The sequence below is a fragment of the Poecilia reticulata genome, linkage group LG19 (assembly GCF_000633615.1).
Source record: "Poecilia reticulata strain Guanapo linkage group LG19, Guppy_female_1.0+MT, whole genome shotgun sequence".
NCBI lineage: Eukaryota > Metazoa > Chordata > Actinopteri > Cyprinodontiformes > Poeciliidae > Poecilia > Poecilia reticulata.
The window spans coordinates 18752203-18773646 of NC_024349.1; the positions used below are offsets into that span (position 1 = coordinate 18752203).

Consider the following 21444-nt stretch of genomic DNA (forward strand, 5'->3'; position numbering starts at 1 on the left):
ATGCTTTTTAATAATAATTTTAAAAATTATATCCGTCATGAAAATCAGCCAAAATGTCTGTTTAAGTGAAAGCTGGGTGGAACGGTAAAGACTCAAAGGTCAAGTCAAAACACCAGACAGATGGAGAAGAGAAAGAGAGTTTTGAGCAAGGTGAAATAATAAAGATGGTTGTCATGGGCGATCTTTTACAGATGGGTGACTGCAAGAATGAAAGTGAAGGATTCCAGGAGGTAAATAGAGGGAGTTGGCCTTGGAGTGATGCAGCAGAAGGTGTGTGTATTTTTTATTCATTTTTTTAAACTTTAGCTCCCCTGCTGGCAGAAGCCGGTATTTTCAGGACTACATCAACGTGTTTTTGCATTAAATCCAAACATTCCATATGCAAACAAAACATTTTGTGGCTGTAAAAAAAAAAAAAAAAAAAAAAAAAGTCAGAGGCTTGGATTCGATCAGTGAGACTTGCACAAGTTCCCCATATGAATTTTATTAGTTAACACATGGGACTATTTCAAACATTTTAATGGTCGTAAATGACATATTTTTTTGATGAATAATAATTAAAAAATAACCTTAGATTGTTCTTTGGAGTTAATAAATCCATCAGGGTTCATTAGCGACATGAGGAACCGTTTACCATCTGCAGGTTCTGCCAGCAGTTCAGCCTCTTCCAGTGCTTTTAGGTTAGCCGAGCATAACATGTTCCCTTTGGCTCACAGTTTGTTGGATGCTTTGTTGGCTTACACACGATTCTGCTGCAACAGAAAATTGTGCACAGGGTTTGGGAAAAGAAGAGAAAATCTTCTATTTTAATTCAATTCGAAGCTTTTCGTGGAAAATAAAAGAACAAAGTTTCTTAATGTCCAGATTTTGATTTTTTTTTTCGTGCTAGATCCAACTATTTGACAGCTTACCATACAAATCCATAATTTTGTTAAAACCCTGACAAGAGACAGCATTTTGTTGCTATGGAGCTGGAGAAAAGCTCCTTATACCGAACCTTGAGACTTGACTTTAAATCATCATCAACGCGAGTCACTGAAGTACAACATGAGTCATGATAAACACCAACCGGATTAAACAGGAGAAATGAACGAAGGTCTCGGTGGAAATGTCCTCAGCCTGTTGAACTCTCGCTTGGACCAGGAACCGTTTCTGTTTATGACGCAAAGACCACAGGAGACTGATCAACTGCTCTGTTCTGGACTTTCCCAGAAACACAGTCCCATCTGAGTGAGACGGCTCAATCTAAGTCCACTCATGCGCAGTCAGGAATTATGAACGTATATGTGCATCCAAGACACACAGAGAGAAAAAAAGACAAAAAGCTGGATCACTGAAGACGGACTTGGCGTTGGTTTTATGGACATCTGCCGGGCTTGTGCGGTTCGGGAAAACGCAGGAGTGTGTTGCTGGGATGACTCAGATCTCCAAACAGTCTGCTGAGGGCCACGGATCTAAGCGGCGCTGCGGCGTTGTGTTTATCCCTGTGCGTCGTGTTCCCAATTCCACAAAAACATCCGCAGTTTGTGCTGATTTATGGAAACTGAGATAAACAGCGATGGATGTGATGTTTCATCCTTTTCTGGTCAAAGTTACAGTGCAGCAAACCTGCATCCATACCGGCCCGGGTATGCTGTGTTTTTAAACACTCCTTCTACAACGGGTCAGAATCCAAACTGAAGGAAAACTCAACAGGGATATAATAATCTGTCCCTCAGCAACTGACTTATTAAATTATTTCATCATAACTTCACCTTCCTAAATCAACAGCCAGTCCTTCTTTCGCCAAATGTGATTTTTTGGGGGGGGAATCTTCAGCCCTTTTTCAAAAGATGTTTTAGGCAAAAATGACTTATGCCATTATTTTTGGGAAGGTGACAATAATTTAAGAGCTGTGAGGAAAGAATTAATTAAGAAACCACCAGTTATGTAAGAGATATGTGGATCTTTACCAACAAGGGTATAAAATAAGAGTGGGAACTCACAAATGGAGAAACGTTATTCATCTCAAGTTCAGGGCCTGTGTTGCACACTCGAGTGATGACATGCGGTGGTTGTACATTTTCTTCACTTTCCTTTTTCTGAAAATACAAAGCAACATTCATAAATCCGACTTGCATCACACTAAGGCTGCTATGTTCTACTGAACTTATGTTCTTCAACACAGAAACTTAGCTTAGCTGTCTTCACTGAGATAACCTCCGTTATTAATACAGCAACATACATTTCGTCTTATGAAACTTTACAACTTCACGTCACAAACAATTTTTTACTACTTCGGCTTACCTGAAAATACAAAACATTCATAAATCCGACGTGTCACTTTATGGGTACTATGTTCTACTGAGTTTACGCTCTTCAACATAAACGTAGGACCCAAGGCTGCCCTAAGCGCCTGTTAAAAACTGATCCCTTTCTAAACTCATTTCACTCTCCATGTTCAGCTTAACATGAGCAATGCAACACAGTGCTTTTTAATAGCAAAACAAAACAAAATATTCATAGGACAGAGAATGAAATATTTTCCTATGAAAATATTCATAGGATAGAGAATATAATCATATCTTAATAGAAGGTGGGGGGAGGGAGGGTCCTTGATCTAAAGTCCCCAACAACTGATCCCCCACACCTGCAACGATCAGGGAAATCACTAAATACCCGAGAGCTGCATTTTAGACTCCTCAGGCCCCAGTTAGCATGATCAGTGTTAAAGTTAGCTTATTTTTCATCCAGAGAGCCGAGTCACCTTGAGGTCATTGAGTGGACCACGATCGTTTCTGTACAGGAAGGTATCCTACAGTAAAATGTGAGGCCATCTGTATGAAAACTGAATAATCCCAAACACAGAAGTAGATTTTTCTTTAAAAAAAAAACAACAAAAAAAAAAACAAAACAAAAAAACACTTTCATTGTTTTTTTTTAAACATCTTTTAATAAATAGAAAAATGGTCGTAGTCTCACCCACGTACACACGCACACACAAAACGGATCAAACAGCTCATGGTGTTTTTAAAATCTGCTCTTTAGAAAGATAGACGCAGGCACTTTACCCAACTCATGTATCAAAGGGAACATTTGAAGAGTGAAGGGGGTGCACAGTCAGTCATGCACGTGAGTTCATAAAAATTCAGTAGACAACATATATGTGTAGTTTATTTTTTTCCTCATTAAAGTTAATAATATCAATACTAGAAAAAAACAACAACAACAAAAAACAAACACCCATAACCAGAGAGCCGAGAGGAGAAACGACCTGCGGGACGGCTCGAGTCCCAAAAGATTTCCACGCAAATCGACGGGCGTCCTGAACGCCGACGTGACGGCAGGTAAAGTAACAGGAAGTTAAGGTGAGGTGAGGGGAGCTGGTGAGCAAGAAGGAAATGTTTCCAGAGTCTGAGTTTGTGATGCTGAAGCATTTCCGTGTTTCGCATAACTTCCACGCTCGGGACAGAGGCTGACATTTTTAGCAAAGTCACAAACGGTTTCCGCCGACCCGACCCGAACTGCACAAAAAAAAAAGAAAAAGAAAAAGAAAAAAAGTCCAGTTTCTGTAACACAGGTTGATTAACATAGGAGTGAAAGAGGTGCAAAAAGAGAAATTTACTTAAATAATTCAGGTTATATTCTGACACACGCCATATAAACACGAGAAACTCTGAGGATCAAACCTACTTAAAGAACATATCTTAAACTTTTTTTTTCCTTTTTCTTTTAGGTTATCTGAATGATGTTTCTGCTTAGTTTGAAGTCAAATATCTTTATTTTCACATTAACTGTGTCTCCGTGTATGTGTTCACATGCATGATTTCTGCAAATGTCGCAAAGCATTTCTTTGCATGTAAACAGTTTCATGTGCTGTGAAAATATATTATTTCTTTGTAACCTTATTCCTATTTCTTTTATTATATATTTTTTTCTTGTGTATAATTTGTTTGATCTTATTAGTTTAGGATCAAACAAAAAAATAAATATATAGCAACCTTTTTTTTTAACACTTATTAGAAAATGCAGATAAAGCAAACGCAAGTAAAAAAACAAACATAATTGACATACTAGTTGTACACACTAGGTGGCAGCAGAGTTTCTGGATGACTGGAGTCTTGCAGCTTTCTTAACATTCATATCCCTTGACTCTTAAAATCTGTATTTTATATAGATTTTATAGTATATATCAACACCAACTGCATAATTTGAAGTGGAATAAAAAGAGTACAGTGCAGATTTTGAAACACCTCGTTAAAATTCTGTTGTAATAATTGCCTTCAAAAGTCACCAAATTAATAAAGTCCGCCTGCATACAGTTAACTTCAAGCAGAAAGGTAGCTGATGAGACTGACTCTGTTTGACCCGCTGAATTGTTTGACCTGCTGCGAAAAGCTACAGGAGTAAAGACCGCAACTTACTCTAAGTGCACTGCTCCCACAGTAACAAATGTCGGTGGTGGCAGCATGATGCTATGGGTATGCTGTTCTTCAATCTGGAGTGGGGAGAATAATTTGCAAAGAGGGACTCAGTTTGTAGGTATGAAGAGATACACCCTGAGCTGCGACCTTGGGATTCTACAAAGTATTCATTCAGGGGGGACTGAATTTGGATACATGCCACACTTTTCAGACTTTTACATTTAACCACCGTGCCCCCATTAAAACCACACATTTTTCTTCCACTTCACTGCACTATTTTGTGTTGGACTATGACATAAAATATAATTGAGATCGTCTTGGTAACACTTTATTTGACGTGGTGTGCATAAAACCCACATGACACTGTCACGAACACAAAGGAGTCTTTGTGAACGTTTACGACTGTTGTCATGAAGTGTAATTCGGTAAATAATAACACTTTTAATGCAACTTCGCATTGAAACTTGCATTAAAAGTCCATTAAAATTGTTAATTTTGTATCAAGATGACATTTATGAAAATCCATTCATGTTCATAACAGATGTTATGTCATGTTTATGATGGCGTCATGTCAGTCTTATGCACCCCGTCAAATAAAGCGTTACCAACATCTTTAAGGGGAAGTTTTGCAAGACTCCATATGTCTCCTTATCTGTGCCTGAAAAAAACTCAGCTACAAACAAAAACCAAAACAAAACAAAAAAACAGTTTGATAAGGAAACAACACAAATTCATATCAAATCTCAACCTTCCAGATAACACACACAGGACTGAAGAGACGTCTTTCAACACATCTCTCTGCGACCCTTTAAACTTTGGTTGTTTCAGAAGTGAATTCCTGTGTCGCTGAACTCCTGCTGAGAGCTTAAACAGCCTGTGTGATCTGTGTCGCTGGTCTGCTGCAACACACTGTGAGAGATATTCAGGAAGACAAGGTGAAGGGGAACAGCAGAGGAAGACCTTGTAGGCGTAGCCAGACGTAGGGGGGGAGGGGGGGGGGGAGAAGAAAAACCCGGTCCCAGGAAGTTTAGCAGGAGAAATATTCAAAGATCAGTTGCTGTCACATCAGAGTCATCTCCGAGTCGGGCTCCTCCGTGTTCGGGTCGCCCCCGCCGCCGGCGCAGGGCCGTTCGGCCTCCGTCACTTTGAGGTCTGCACCGTCTCCTGCAAAGAAAGGCGGGAACGCGCTGAAGGCAACGGAATCATCACGGGCTGGATTCCACTGAGGCGCCACGGCAGGAGGCCCAGGAAGTTGTCCTGGTGGCGAGTGTCCAGCGTCAGGCTGAGCACCCGCTGAGGGTTCTGGGTGCTGCGGTTCCGTGTTGAGGGAGTAGTAGAAGGTGGAGGCGGAGGTGGGAGAGGGAGGGTCACTGTGCTCCTGGGGAGACAAAGGAGAGCGGGACAGGAAGTGAGAGGGTGAAGAGGAGGCTGGGAATGATGGATGTGATGATTAATGGATCAGACCGATGGATGGTTCTGTGGATGGATGGATGAATGAATGAATGAATGAATGAATGAATGAATGGATGGATGAGCTTGTGATGGGAAAGAAGAAAAGCACAAGACAACAGGAGTAAAGAGGTTTTTTTAATAAACTCAGAGATAAGAATCTAATTCAAATCTGAGCCAAAAATCAGGAAATTTGTTCCATTTTAAGAAATGTTTTCGTGAATTTCATCTCCTTTTGTAATAGTCATAGAAAACAATAATAAATAATAATTCCTTAAGAATGATTTTTTTTAAAGTACTAGCTATAAGTGAAATAATCTCCTTGTGGAACTAGGACTTTTGCCATCAATATTAAACTTTGTCATATTTCAAGTGTCATAAGATGTGTTCACTTGAATCTAGACAAAAAAATACTGGGTAAGATTCTGTGTTTTTGGATTTTTCTAAGCTTTTCAGTGTGAGATTATCCTACTGCAAGGATTATTTTATCTGCTTGTTTTTTTATCTGTCTGCACAAAAACGTGCCTTCGAATTTGTCCTCATCTTTAACTATTTTGCTTTGCAACTCAAGTCACTACAACATTTAACTTCCCTCTTGGAATTATTGTCCAATTTAACTTATACAAACACTCTGAGATGGTCTCACGGAACATGACTGGCTCTGAGATGTAACGTTCATGCAGGTCCACGTACGAACGAGCGATGCTGCTGTTGCCGGGGAAGAGGAAAGGATGATGCAGCGGTTGCTAAGGAAGCTGAGAGGCAGCGGGGGCTTGGTGATAAAAACGATGAGCAGCAGTGGGAGGGAACAGGAAGCAGGCGGCGGGGCTCATTTGGGGAAAGTTATTGTGTCACTGTCACACCTCACTCTCTAGAAAACACACACACACACAAACACACGCACGTACAACAGGAAGGAGAAACAGAAAGACAACATGGCAGAGGGTTAGCAGAAAGAAAGTAACGACTTGGTTTTGGGAGGTCGTCTGCGAGTCGGGAAGTCTGGAAATGTTACTCAGAGAGGGATCAGGAAACAGTTCAGAAACAGATTGCAGGTCCAAATGTACAAAATATTTTAAGAAAAAAAAAAAGAAAAAGAAGAACATGACCATGTTATTAACCTTTCATAAGCTGGAGTTGTGAAATACAGATATGTTCGACCACAATCCACATTTTCATTTTGTAATGGTCCATCTCAGATACCTCTGGGCCCAGAGAAGCCGGCCTTATGTTGAGGTTTACTAGAAATGCTTTTCTAGTAAGAACTGAATAAATTTCAGTCAGTCTGTTAAATATTTATTCCTTGCATTATTGTACTTTATTACACACAACTCAATTTACACACTAATGAGTTGATTGTCTTATATGTGCTGGTTAGTGGGTCTGTTCCTGGCACTTCACACAGCCTAAATAGAAACATATTTACTGAGACAAATCTTGATGTGTTTCATTTAAGTTAAAAACCTAACTTGACCTAAATTCTAACTGTGAGGTTAAAGGTCAACTTCAGTTCATCCGACTGCAGCGCTCTTGTTTTCATTCTGCACATTTAAAAGTGAGAACTGATGTCAAGCTGGACCCGTCTGGAGGAGCGTGGGGCTAAATGCCCGTTAGCGGGGAAGCAGCGATGGATGGTGGGGGCGGTGGGAGGTTAAGGGTCGGGGGTTGGGGGGGGACACATACGTGCGGGATTCCCCACTGCAGAACGGAGTATACCTCTCTATACACGGACTGGAGAGCCGTCGCACCTGACGGATCTGAAAACAACAGTTTACAGCTGGACTCAGTAATGGAGAGGCAGAGAGCTCCTTTCCAACACACCTCAAACCGCCTCGCGGTGGTCAGATTCTGATCGGTGGATCGATCCTAAACCACATTATACTGCACTTAAAAAACAAAGACAGTGTGGCCTTGTGTACAGAAATGCACAAGTAGTATAGAAAAAAAACACATTTCATCAACCACATTTGTAGGAACAAGTTAAGCCATTTCCTAAATTTAAAAGCACAGAGGTCAGTTTGTGGTGGATCATTGTTCGAGTTAGGAAAGAAACTATAGAGACAGAAAAAGAAGAAACTTCACAAGCTGTGAACATGTGTATGTGTGTGTGTGTGTGTGTGTGTGTGTGTGTGTGTGTGTTTTGTAAATATGGGCTACTGATCGTTTCACACAGTGTTTGAACTAATAACTCAGAGTTGAGGCGCTCCTTTCTCCGATGCACTTACTTGTAAGCGCCACATGGTGGCACCACTTCGCTGGCTCATAAAAGTCAGAAATGATGCACATTAGTATAGACTGCTGCGACCTCTGTCTGTTTGCACTGCACCCACATTTAAGGAGGTTCCTGCACAGCTTCAGCTGACGAGATACGCACCGTGTTGGCTGAGCGCCCGGGCCCGCGCTGGGCAACAATCGCCCCGGAGACGGCCTTGATCCAGCTGTGCATGTCCTCTGGACTGTCAGCCTGAAAGACACATACCCACAGAGTTGATTCAGCTTATTCCAGTGATATTATGAACTCATATTGTAGTGATTTAAATAAATAAATCAGGCAGTTCTGAGAATTGTTGCTGAAGTGAGTCTCATCCAGAAAACCCAGATGAATTCGGCCAGTGTCACCTGTATGAAGAAGGTTCTGGAGTTGGTGACCATCTCGAAGAGGTTGTCTCGCATCATCAGCTCGCTGCAGAACACAGAACGGAGTAGCTTTTGAACACCGTGGCTTTAGCAAAGCTCTGATGGCTTCAAGTGCTAACTGACCTCTGTTTGCATTCCTGGACTTTCTGAATCTCCTTCAGCGGGATAACTCTCAGTGCCTCCCGGTCCTGACAAAGAATAAAATATGTCCCATAATAAGGGTTTGAAACTTAAGAGTTTTTAAGACTTTTTTTTTTTTAATACCACCTTGCATTAAATTTAAGAGCAAAAAAAAAAAGCTATGAATATAGGAGACGGTTAGAGGATTCTGCTGTATTAAAGTAAAGCATGGCAAAAACAGAGAGAGTTTTGGGGTCTCACTACTAGACACAGAAAAGTTAGCTAGCTGGCTAGCAAGGGTGTATTAGCAGCTAGTCACCGGTAGCATAAACCGCCTCAAGTCACAGAATGCAGTGAAGATGTCTGATAGAAAAGTCCCAGGAGAGAAAAAAGAAACATACAATATACAAAGTTAAATAGTCATGCAACAAAATTTAAGACATTTTAAATTAATTTTAGATACATGAATTTAATACGTTTTAAGGATGAACGGACACCCTCTGTAAATGACAGAAAACTTTCAAAGGAAGGATTCCCGCACCAGCTAAAAGGAATTTCTTTGTTTCATGCTATTCTACGTCATCTAGTTCTACTTAGGCAATGATTTTAGTTTCTAGATGTGCAAAGCTGGTCAAGACTAAGCCCAAAAAGACTTCCTGCTGTCACTGCAGAGAACGAAAACTCAGCTCTGTTTTTCCAGATCTTTTTTTAACAGCAGTGCTTATTTTATTAATCAGATCACCTGATCTCAGCTGCCTCTACAAATGAACACACAGCCTGAGGGCACACAACCTGGGTGTGTCCACATGCGCTTCGACAGGTCCTGGTTGGGATGTCATTCGCTTAATTTGTCCACACACGGATCTTACGGGGAGGAATTTAGAGCGCGTGCTGCTGCGTGTACAGACAAACATCCCAAAAATTCAAGGCAAAATGAGCCTTGAATTTAGCTAGCTAAGGTGTTTTGGCTAGTGTTACCTAGCTAAAACACCTAGCTAAGTCCAGAACAGGTTCTCAAGACACAACAAATATACAAAGATACACGATTTCTGTTTGATACGAAGACAAAGAGCTGCCAGACCTGCTGCTGAAGGAAAATACTCTAAATTTCTTAATTTTAAGATCGACATTTTCTCCGGTCTGGAGCTGAATAACAGCCGTCTGGTTCCAGCTTGATGTCAAACACACACCACCTCATCCCATTTTCTCACCAGGTCGGATTTGTAGTAGCTGAGCGCATTTTCATCCAAGATGAAGTACCTCCTCTTCCAGTTCCTCATCTAAAAAAAAAAAAAAAATACAGAACATCAACACTAGTTTATCGTATGCATCGTCATGAAAGCTAGAGAAGGTGTCTGTCTGTCTGCTCTCACCACAGCTCCCTGTTTAACGCAGTATCCCGCCTTTATGAAAGACTGGTCCTGCGCTCCTCTGGACAGGAAGTACGGCAGCTGGTTCTGAGCCCGCTTCCCTCGGTCCGACCCGTTCTGGCCTTCGCTCTGCTCCTACAACAAACACCCACATGTTCAGGATTCATCTTAACCTGGCGTAACGTTAAGGTTCTGTTTAAGACAGACGGGGGAAAACAAAAACCATCTTGCCCTCTCCGCAGCATCACAGAGCTGCTCCAGTGCCTCACTGTGGACAGGCGGTTCTTTTTAATGTGTGATTCATTCTTCCTTCTCCAAAATGCGCATAGATCCAAAAAGTTCAAGTTTTGACTTATAGAGCTCCACAGAACAGAATCCTAAAACCTATCTGGCCTATTTATACAGAAGTGAGGAAACTGCAGCGGACATTACAGGTTCTGTTGGGTCGCTAGTGGTGTACGTCTTGCAGTTCAGGTTTTGAGTACGCCAGGAAACTGGAAACAGAAGCTACTCTTACTCTAACTTTAAACCTGCAAACTTGTATATCTACTACTATTTAGGACATTTGCTAGCAAACAAGTCCAGGTATTTCAGGTGTTTTATTTGACCTCGCTTAGTTGCATTCAGTGCATCTGAGAGCTTTTTGCCTTTGCAAAAAGTGTGGCGTTATGACAAATTTTATTATCAATTCATTTAAATTTTAGACTGCAGTATTCAATTAGAGTAGGATTAAGTGTTAAATTGTGAGGAAATTCTTGTCATAATTCTATTATTGAACTAGTTAAATCTGATCTTTCGCAGGTTCCTTGTTGTAATGAGCATAATTTGTAGAACAGTGTTGACTAAAATTTAAGAGAGTTGTATTTTTGAAATATGAAAAACCGCTTTAATTTAAGTTGAAAATGATCTAGGGAGCAACTGGCATTGTTATTTACTATCGAACATAAAAAGAAAATCAGACCGCAGAGGGAGTGAGACAAAAAAATAAGTTGAACTGATGCAACGATAACCACTTTTAATTAGTGTTAGCTCCTTCTGAGAATTATTTTTTGGTAGTTTTCTGGTGCCATAACAAATTGCAAAAATAGAAAGACGTAAGCCTACCCTCAGTAATGCAACTGTAGTTGCCCAACAATGTGGGGAAGTTTATAGATGTAAAGTAAGTCCAGTTTATCAATTATGAATTAAAAAACTGTAATTAAGATAATAATTATGAATTATTTCCTAATATTTTTCTGTACACGTATTCAAAAATCACAAAAACAAAATGAATGAAAAAGAAAAAGACCAAACAGAAATCACAAATGTATGCATCTTCTCCATTTTGAATACGCCATACACGATTTTGAATCAGTCCTCTACTGTAGATGTTTGGAGTTTACACCATTTTCTGATAATGGCTTTTTTTTTTAAGTAGATCCAGTTTTGATAAGTAAAATTAGTTCGCAAAAGAAAACCTCTGCATTTACTCTCGGGTCATTTTTCCCCAGCAGTTGTGAAGCCCAGTAGGTTTTAATGAGACACAAACAGTCGGAGCAGCAGAGCTGTTGTGTTCTGGGTGAAACGCACAGCCGCATACCTGCAGAGACAAGACCAGACCTGCTGCTGATAGACAACGGCTCTGACTGGGGGAAGCGTTACCTGCGTGGCTGTGATGATTGGAACTCCACCTATGATCTCCGTTTTGTAAGAGACCTGCTTCATAGCGCCGAGGGCTTCCTGTGGGGTCTCCACATAGGCGGACTGGCTCTCTCCAGACTTTGGCACCTGAAACGCAACGAGACAGTAACGCCTCAGACCCGACTCGGGAGATCAGAACCGACCCGTGGAGCCGAGCTAGGTTTTATTAGCCTTCCAGACATTTATTTTGATGTTCTAGAAAAAAAAAAAAGGAAAAGCAGTAAAATTACAAGTGGGTGAGGTTTGTTGAGTCACCCATTCGTCATCTTTCAGTCCTCCTGCAGCAGCAGTTACCAATGGAGCTGAAATATTCCTAATAATATGTTTTATTGTTATTATCATCATTGCGCATACTTTGACCAACTATCTGTTATAAACATGCACTCATATGCAAAATGTGTGTCTCAATGAGGCTTTTTTTTTGGTCAAATTAGAAATCCTTTTCAAAACTAAATCAGGAAATAAAAGATTAAAAATATTTGTTGCTAATTTGATGTGATATTCTAGCCCTAGAATTATCCGTTTCCAATGAAAAATCAACACAATTAAGGCTTGAAAACGTCGTTTAAATGTAGGGGGAGCTTTAATTCTGGATGATGTTAACGACTTCCCTTCTCTAGAGGATTGAAAACAACTTGAGATTTAGAATTTTGTACAAAATGTGAGCCAAAGTTACTTACTACTTAGAAAAGTCTCCGTTAAATTAAATCTAACTTTGTAGACTTAGAATCATACAGGTCTAAAAGAAAAAAAACCCTATAATTTATATTAGAGATGCAAAGACCCGATGTTAATATCTGCATAGGTGCCCGATCCGTTAGGACAGATCTATTCAGTTTAATTCTATGCTCTGTGCTCTGAATTTATTTTACATTTTACTTAGAAATCCTAATTGCGTTTTCTGAACCATTTGAATTAAGGTTTGTTTCAGTTTATTTTCTACATGTTTCACCAATGCAGTCAACCTGTTGTTTTTAATCGGTTTCAGTTCCCCTATTATTTGATTTACACTGGCTGTTATCCTCCTGACTGCACTGACTGAACAAATGAAAGTTGTTTTTACGTGTTTGGTGTATGTAAGTGTGCTGTACTGCCTCACACAAATTTGTATTTCAGTATATTTAAGTCTGTTTAAAAACAGAAATGTCTTAAGTCAATTCAGCACAGTTTTTTCTGCGCCAGCCGATACTAAACCTCAGACATCGGTATCGGAAGTGAAGAAAATAGATCGGTGCATCGCTGATTTATTTAAATATTCTTGTTCTCCAAATAGTGTAGTTTTAGAGTCAACTTATCCCGGATTTCTGGAGTTAATTTACCTCAAAGGAAGTTTGGAATCGTCCCTTCTCCTCTTTCTCTTTTATTTACCAGTGTAGGATGTTATTTGTCTAAAGGTTTTTGTGTCTCGCCTTCCAGACGATTTTTGCAGACATTCTAAAATCCCTACAATTAAAAGATAGTTTTGACGCAGAAGCTTTTCTAATTGACCCTGCGGCTTCGAAGCCGGAGGATAATTTGGAAAGCGCATCGGCCTGTGAAGCCCCACAACTTTCCGACGAGGCTCTGAGGAGAGCGGATCGAGCTTCATCGGTCCGGTCTGATGGCTAATTTTCCATCTGCTGTGGCCCGAGGCCGAGTGCAGAGTGTGGGATGGCTGCGACGTAAAACAGGGTCAACTATGGATCCATCTGTGCCCAACCCCATTTGTGCGTGTATCTGTGTGCGCGAGTCTCACTGTGATCTTGGTGGCGTTGTTCAGAACACTGATCCATTCCACCAAATCCTGCTGGTCGTTGGCCTGCAGGTAGAACTTCCTCATGCCTGCGTTTATAACTGCGAAGAGATAAAAAAACAAAACAAAAAAAACAGGGGACGATATGTAAATACTCCCGCTTATCACAAGACCCGATAAAACCAAAGACAAATCCGCTCCGCCGCATGGAGATCTAAAAATATCCGCTTGTTTCTGGTTTCTCAGAGCCAGAGAGGATGCACGTCTCGGCGTTAACATCCCATCTAGATGCAAACACATGTGCACATGTCCGCACACAACGGTTCGGTCATTGTCATTGCACGGTTTCCTCCTATTGAGTGACAAAGAGCTGCTGTTCCACGCGGCAGGAAAAACAAGTAGCGCGGGACAAAAGGGAGGAAGTAAACTCAAGAGATGAGGAAAAAGGGGGAGGGAGGGAGGAAGGGAGAGGAAGAGAAGAAGGAGGGCGGAAGAAGTGGAGAGATGAGGAAGGACAGAAGGAAGGAAACAAGGGACTTGGAAGGGGTGTGGAGGCAAAGCTTCGGCACAAAGACGGAGCGAGTTCAGGGAGATAAATGGAGGGAGAAAACAACAAACTCACCAAAGCAGAACTCTGCCTTCGGCCTGAGCTTGGTAGCATCGCTGACCTGAAGACAGGAAGACAGTAAATGTCACAGACGACACAAGAAAGCCTAAAAATCACCCAGTGGAACGCAACTAACTCCAAAGTTACTGAGAAATTACCCATAAACTGTTCTGGAGCCTGAAGCTTTCCCTGAAACATTTCCTCCTAAAAACAGCTTGGAATAACTACGAACTGCTTGGAAAATTTGACAACCTTTCTGTAACTTCTGGTTGTAGTGTGGCCAAAAAGACTGAAATTCTTGCTCTGGAAACACAGGTGATTTCTAAAAGATTTCCTTGTTTTTGGTCAAATAAAGACGCGACGCAAAATGCGCCGCCGTTTGAGCGAGGACTGACCTTGGAGATGTACGTGAGTTTGAGAAAGCCCACATTATCCGCACCTTTAGGCAGGTTCTGAAAGAAAAATGAAACATTCAGAATGTGATCAAACTGATCCTGCTGAGTCAAAACAGGGCTCGGGTTAGAAGGGATGAAATCGATAAAGAACAATTCAAGATTCCCGTCGTGCCTCGATATTTCTTCGTCTTTGTGTTTTGGTGTGAACACAGAGGGGAAAAGAAATGCAGAAAAACAGCTACCTCTCCGATAACCGCTGAAGAAATTATTCAGATTTGTTATTTTAAGCCATTCATCTGAAAATTCTTTGAGTTTATTCTCGTGTATTTTCTGGTTAAATTATATTTAATCCCATGAGTCCGTGGTTTTCTATTAAAGAATTCCCCGATAGCAGGAGCTCAACGTCAGCGTCCCGCCGCTGAGCTTTTCATCACTTCCTGCCTGCGAGGGCCTTTGAACGCACAAGTCAGTCCGCTCGGATGTGTGTTTGTGGCAGGTGCGCTGCTAAAAAAAAAAAAAGCCGCTCGACGTCGTTTTGTCCCGTTAGCACAGAACTTCCCCTTCACCTTCGTTCTAACCTGTTTGCAGAAATGTTTCAATTCTTTTTAGGAATTACATTTTTACAGAGATGTTTTTGARGCGCGCTTTGTTTTTGTTCATTTTTCCTTCCTTCTCTGCTGCTACAAAATGTGGCTACAAACAGTTTCTACCTCTACAAACGTTAAGTATGTGAGAGTTTCACTTTTTTTTTAGAAAGAAGCAAGCAGCCTGAAGATTGAGCGGTGCGGACAGAGCAGACGATAAAAATAAACCACTAAAACAGTGTTTGCTAGAAGAACGGAAGACCTGATTATACAAAGGCAGTTATGTGCTTTTTAAAAAGTGTGTACAATGAAATATGTTAAAAGTTTTTAGCTCCCTTGCATCTAATGCTCCAATAACTGTTTCTTTTTTTTTTTTTTTTGCAAGAAAAGGCAACATTTAGAACAACCGTGGGAGAAAAAAACCCACTTAGAGACTGGCTGGAGGTTCACCGACCAGCAAAGCTAAACATCCAGCCAATATTATAATGGTTTAGCTCACTGCGTGTACGTGAGCTTAAATGGTCCAGTCAAAGCCCAGACCTAAATCTCACTGAGAATCCAGAGCGAGGTCGATGTTTTGAAACTCTCAATTCAAAGAAAATAAAGAGAACTGGTAAAAGTTACTCTGCCCAAAGAATGCTGAAGAAAAACAACGTGTAGCTGTAACTGCAGGTGGCTCCACAAGCAGTGTTCATTTTTATTTAGTTTTAATCTTTTGACTAAAATGTCATTTCGTTTTTGTCATAATTTAGTCAGCAGAATTGTCTTAGTTGTAGTCGACTTATTATATTTTTAAAAAATGTGTCGACTAAAGTATCTGTAAATATTTTTTCCCTCAATTTTGCTTGAATTATCGACACAAAATGTATCACGTTTCAACCAGTTTTGGCACGAAGTTATTGTTTGAACATGCAATATGTACAAAAACTTCTTTCAAACGTCTTCATTATTAGTCTGCTCTGCATTGTCCATAACAACCTTTCTGTAAATTTTTGTCATTAACAAAAATGTCACTGGAAATCAAAAATAAACACCAAACGTGTAACAGTCAACTTATTAAAAATACATTCCGTTAATTACTACTGTGTCATTTAAACGCAACATCCAAGACAATCAAGCCACAACATTCTGCTAAAAGCACAACGATAAACTGAATCAATCGTAACATAATGTTCCACCATATTGTTTGCTTCCTGATCCGTTCTGTGCGACACCCACCGGTCCACCCGACGCAGCCTAAAGTAATCGCCGACACACTGCTTTGCAGACTAAAAATCCGGTTCGGGAGCGGACCCGCTCGGCTTCACCCACCTGAGGGTTGTCCATGTACCACAGCAGGTTGCCCTGCTCCGTGTCCAGGATGAAGTACCGGCGCAGAAACCTGCCGCTGTTCTCGATCTCCTCGATGTCCAGGAAGCCGCAGATGCGATTCTGTCGGTCCACGTACGGCATCGCGACCCCGGCCAGCTCGGCCCGCCCTGGGGCATCACAGGAACTCTGGGGGAAGAGGGCGGAGGAACAGGTCGGGAGTTCAGTCGCGGGTGAGACGGCAGGCTGCGGTCACCCTGCTCAGAAGGTCAAGGCCAGGTTGGGCCCCGTCCTTCCTCACAGCTCGCTGCCGCAGGTGATTCTCCTCTCACTGGTTAGGTTTCTATTTTACTTTGATTGTAACTGTCACTCTAGATGGATGACCTTAAATTGTGGCTTTTGCTGCTTCACTATGCTCAACTTGACGTAAAATAAAAAGACAAGTTACAAAAAACTAGGGCTAATCTGGCAAATTTTGATGAATCAGTTATTGAAATAATCATCAACTAATATATTAATAGTTAACTATATAGCATACGGACTCAATAAAAGGTCATTTACTGAAAGAACAACATACTCAGAGCATTAGTTAAGCCAAGGCTTCACAAAACAAATACATTTTGCATTTAATATTAAAAAAATGTTTTTTGTCTGTATATGTTCTAACCCAAAACTCTCCAAATATCATAGTTTTTAGCTTCACTTTCACAAGCCAATTATTAACAGAAGCAATAATCAACAGCTCAGACCTGCAGTGGTTTGATGCAGCAAGGGAACTGAGCTTTTCTCATGTTGACGTTAGAAGTTTTATTTCAGCCGCAGGTGTATATTTTCCTACCAGCGATAAAGCAGCATCTACTGAAGAAATGATACTGTCATTTTTAATTTCTTTTTTTATCATTATTATTATTTAATTGGAATCTTTTTATGTATTTCTAAAATCGTCTAAAAAAAAAAAAAAATAAAAAGCTTAAGTGGTTCAATGAAAAATCTGCAGAACGTGCCAGTTCCTTTTATCCAATTAATCGATTAATTGTCAGAACAATCTCAAACTAAGATAATCATTAGTTGCAGCCCAACTGAAAACATCCATGAAAATCCTTCTGACCCCTTGAAAGTCACCCGGCTTGCACTGGTCATATTGGTCATATTTACAGTTACTCTACAAGTCGTTCCCAGTTACAGTAGATTTCCGATTCCAGCAGATGAGTTACGGTACTCCTGCTGTCGTGGTAACGCAGTGATGGATTCTGGGGCGCCGGGGGAGGGGCGGGTGTGGCTCCGCCTTTTATCCAAAGCTTATCAATCACGTCTGTAAGTTGGGTCAGCACAACACCACCTTACTGAGATTTGCATACGCCAGCGTAGATAAGCCTCACTAACTGCTTCTGAAGGAAAGCATCATAGTCAGACGAGATGACGATTGCGTTGTCTGGGCAACGTGACCAAAAAAATCACGGTGGTGATACCATCATGCTGAGGGTCTCTTGCATTGCTCAAGTTGGAAGGAGGGCTACCTAAACAAATAAACAGCTGAACGGTTGAAACGTGAGCACAAGCCTGGGTGTTCCACATAAACAATCATCCCAAACAAACACCCAATCTGGTTTGGTATAGTTAAAGCAAGCAGACCATAGCTACTAGGAGATTCGAGTCAATGGGGTGGGCACTTATCAAAACTGTGCTGGTAGTTACATCGCCACGAAGTTTGATATTGTGAAGAGGTTCATTTCAGATAGCTAAACTGACATATTGTACACGTTTATCGCACAGGGGAAATGTTTCAAGCTCTTTTATTTCTTGCTATTTTGACGATTACGAATGAATGACAGAAAGTGAAAAGTCCAAATTGAACATCTCAGAAAACGAATGCAGCAGCATCTCCGTTATCTGCAGGCCAGAGTTGTATTCACATTAAAAGCCGTGGAGATGTATCCCCTTTAAAAACCTTTACTTCCTTCTCAGAGTTTCTCTTTTGTCTTTTTTGTTTGTTTGGTTTTTAACAGGTGAGCGGCTGAACTTAGCGCGAGTGAACACTTCACAAAAATCCCATCAGTTTCTGTCAGCTTTCACTTTGCAAAGGTCTCTGTCTCCACATTTTGAAAACACCAGAGTGCATTTTGGGTCAAAAATGCCGGCAAATAATTAACATTATGCTTTTTCTTTGGTCCATTATCCATCCCCCTCCCCTCCCCCCCAACCCCCTTTTTTTTTTTTTCAAAAGATCCGTCTCATCAGCAGCTGCAGAGACGGACACTTAAACAATCAAACTTCCTGAAAGATTAAAGACTTGTTTTAGTATCACGGCAACTGTTGAGTCAGCTAGACTTCTGATTCCAGCTGATGAGCTGGACTTTAAAAATGTGAACACACGCACAGAATCTTTGCTGATTAGAGGACGTTATTTTGATAAAAACATTTAAATCAATCAAAAAAAATGTAATGCTTCATTCCTAACAAGTTTTTTTTTTTTGGGGGGGCAAATGGAGATCCTCATATGTCTGGTCCAGTTCTTGATCAGATCCCAATCTGTAGGAATGAAGTCCTTCAAGCTTCCTGTAGATATCAGCTGCTGTCATCTGTGTTTCAGTCCAGTTTTTATTCCTGACCACTCTCTGAGGGATGTTTGTTTGCTAAGCCATTCATCTCTGAAAACAATTCAGGCATTAAAAAAAGGGCTCCTAAACTCAATCTTGTACAATCCCGTACACGGTGGAATGGCATTTGGTCTGGGCTTTGACTGGGCCACCCTAAAGCATGGATATACTTTGATCTAAGCTGTTATTCTGCAGCTCTGACTGTTTGTTTAGAGTCCTTCTTTTCATCTCCCAATCAGCTCTGACCAGCTTTCCCACAGCATGCTGATGCCACCACCATGTTTCAGAGTTGGGATGCTATGCAAAGTATTTAATTACCTCTAAACAGATCGAAGTGTGTAGAGGGCAAAAAGTTAAATGTTGGTCTCATTTGACACCTTCTTCCATTTTCTTGCCATGTCCCCTATTGTTTGTCTTTCTTCTTGCCAGATTTTCTTAACTTTCCTGTCAGCAAAATTTCCCCCGCCCCAGTTGGGGATTTCTGCAGCTCCTCCAGAGTCACCATGTTCCAACTCCTCCATTAAACTAAATAAAAGTCCCCAAGGGACAAGTCCCCATTGTGACAGATTGCTGGAGATATGTGAATCTGTCATATCTTTGGGGTTTTCCACACATTTTGAAATCTAAAGAAATCAGGTCTGGCCCTGAATTTAAATCTAACCAACACATTTGGACCTCAAACTCCACATCTGCTCTAAGGTTTCAGAGCCCACAGAGCATCTGAAAGAATAAAAATCAGCATATTTAGCCGTTTCTCTTTCATGAGCGCACAGTAAAAATCCTCCACTCCTGCTGTCCTCCTCTGTAGAGATCCCAGCGGCTCCCATCCTGCTGTAATCACACAGTAAAAAAAAAAAAAAAACTCCGTTCTGGTGGATATAAATTGGGATCAGCTGATGCGGCTCTCTGTCTGCCATCACTGCGGTATAAATCAGTTTAATCATCACTAACAACAATCTGCCCAAATCCCTCCCTGTGGATCAAGCTGCTGTCAGTCAGAGAGGCCTGACACATCGGGCCGTTTCCCCCCCACCACCACCACCAGTAAACCGACTCTCCTACGGCGCCCCGAAACCCGTCCGAGTATTCATCCCGACGGGTTCTGGCTCTGCTCAGAACCGCCGTGAGGCCAGCGGGACCAGTTGGGAGCGAGGTTTACTTACATAGTTCGGCTCAGTCCGAGTCCAGAGTGGAAGCTGTCCGGGTAAAAAAAAAAAAAAACCGTCAAGCTACATGTAGAAGAAACACTAACGACTTCCGGTTTAAACGGTTAAAATAAAGGTCTCCTTTCCACAACGCCGCCACTTCCGGATAGGCTTCATCGTAAAATGCCTGAACTGATTTTTTTTTTTTTTTTCATATTTTTGATGTGTTTCATCCTGTAAACATTGAGTGTCAGGAGGTAATGTTCTATATATACATCCACTGTACCCCAATTTTATTTACCGTCAGCAAAAATCGGAACTTTTCCAGAATTTTACATTTTGGTTAGCACTTTCACGTCTTCTCCAAACATCACAGCTGGTCTCAATCTGTTAAGCTTCTCTTTTCTGTCACATATCACTCCCAACAATCTCCGTCCACTTCTACTTGCTTATGCTCTCTTTTTCACACCTTTTATGCTCTGCAAATGGACTCATACACCTAGAGTCCCCCTAATCTTTCAAGCTTTACTAATCTTAAACCCTCTGTTTGATTCTCACTCATTGATTCTGTCTGACTTCAGCTAATTTTTCCTCTCTCCACATTTCTCAGTATAGACAACAGAAATCCCAGCTGTGGCCACAACCCCATTACATCTGGAACTCCTCTGTCCCTTTCACAGCACACCTTACCACTTTCTCACTGTTCTGAAATGTTCCACACCTCTCCCCATTTCCTCATACAATGCCACTGTTTCAGCATCCAGACTATTTCCTTCTGCAAATATCATCTTGCTCTGAGACGTCTTCATGACCTCATTTGTGAGCCAGTCCATCACCAATGGAGACGATCAGTGGCTAAAAGCAGATTTCTGGTCAAATCTACAAAACTTACCTCGCACATCTCTGCTGTCTTGCTGTCCCAGCTCCTACTGTGTGCTGTCCTAACATACTTCCTCAAACAGTACGACAGTTCCTCTCCTGGCACTGTGTCACCCGCTTTCTCTTTATCCAGTTTTTCAGCAACTCTCTCTGACCTTTTCTAAACTTCTCCATCTATACTGTCAAAGCAAAGATCCTATCTGTACTGGTCTTCCGGGCTGTTGACTGCCGCTAAATGATTTCTGAAATGAACAACTCTTTCCCATGTGTTCATAAAGTTTATTCCTCTTTAGTCACTACAGCCTCAGCTGTAATAATAATCCAAGCAGCGTGCATCAAGTGGAGATCACTGCTACCACACACCTCAACAATGTCTTTCTGTCTTTGTAAATTACAAAAAAGATTTTTTTTAAAAAAAGAAAGAAAAAGGTGAAAACATCATTTTATAAAATCAAAGTGAAAAATGTGAAAGAAATCTGCAACTTTTATTTTGAAGGAAGAATGTTTGCAGCAGCTTCCCGACGATGTGGATTTGGCA

At 41.1% G+C, this 21444-nt stretch overlaps 1 protein-coding gene and 1 long non-coding RNA gene across 6 annotated transcripts; both read right to left on the minus strand.

The window, feature by feature from the left end:
• Positions 1-444: 444 nt before the first annotated feature.
• LOC103481868 (uncharacterized) lies at positions 445-2285 on the minus strand. 2 transcript variants are annotated; one of them, XR_536347.2, is made up of 2 exons: positions 1986-2285; positions 445-1892 (listed from the first exon to the last, which is right to left on the minus strand). It is a non-coding gene; the product is annotated as an uncharacterized LOC103481868 (long non-coding RNA). The 2 variants fall into 2 exon arrangements; XR_536346.2 differs by having other exon boundaries at positions 445-1152; positions 1986-2281.
• Positions 2286-3004: 719 nt separating this feature from the next.
• Positions 3005-20144, minus strand: plekha1b (pleckstrin homology domain containing, family A (phosphoinositide binding specific) member 1b). Of its 4 annotated transcripts, none has more exons than XM_017310967.1 (13): positions 20046-20144; positions 16289-16474; positions 14394-14450; positions 14014-14059; positions 13395-13492; positions 11621-11746; positions 9983-10114; positions 9821-9889; positions 8613-8677; positions 8472-8535; positions 8227-8316; positions 7569-7609; positions 3005-5781 (listed from the first exon to the last, which is right to left on the minus strand). In XM_017310967.1, exons 2-13 carry the CDS (start codon positions 16427-16429, stop codon positions 5544-5546), a joined length of 1167 nt encoding a protein of 388 aa, XP_017166456.1. In that variant the 5' UTR covers positions 16430-16474; positions 20046-20144; the 3' UTR covers positions 3005-5543. The 4 variants fall into 4 exon arrangements, 3 of the variants coding, with proteins under 3 accessions (XP_017166456.1, XP_017166455.1, XP_008435880.1); XM_017310966.1 differs by having other exon boundaries at positions 7536-7609; XR_001777670.1 differs by lacking the exon at positions 7569-7609 and adding an exon at positions 6546-6723 and having other exon boundaries at positions 5692-5781.
• Between the last annotated feature and the right edge of the window lie 1300 nt (positions 20145-21444).

Excerpts from the sequence above, each read along its gene's own strand:
- plekha1b (XM_008437658.1), bottom strand. The coding sequence starts at position 16,429 with ATGCCGTACGTGGACCGACAGAATCGCATCTGCGGCTTCCTGGACATC. Across the intron at positions 9,890-9,982 it reads GCGTTAAACAGGGAGCTGTG|ATGAGGAACTGGAAGAGGAG; the intron begins GTGAGAGCAGAC and ends TTTTTTTTTTAG. Across the intron at positions 8,317-8,471 it reads CCAGAACCTTCTTCATACAG|GCTGACAGTCCAGAGGACAT; the intron begins GTGACACTGGCC and ends TGTGTCTTTCAG.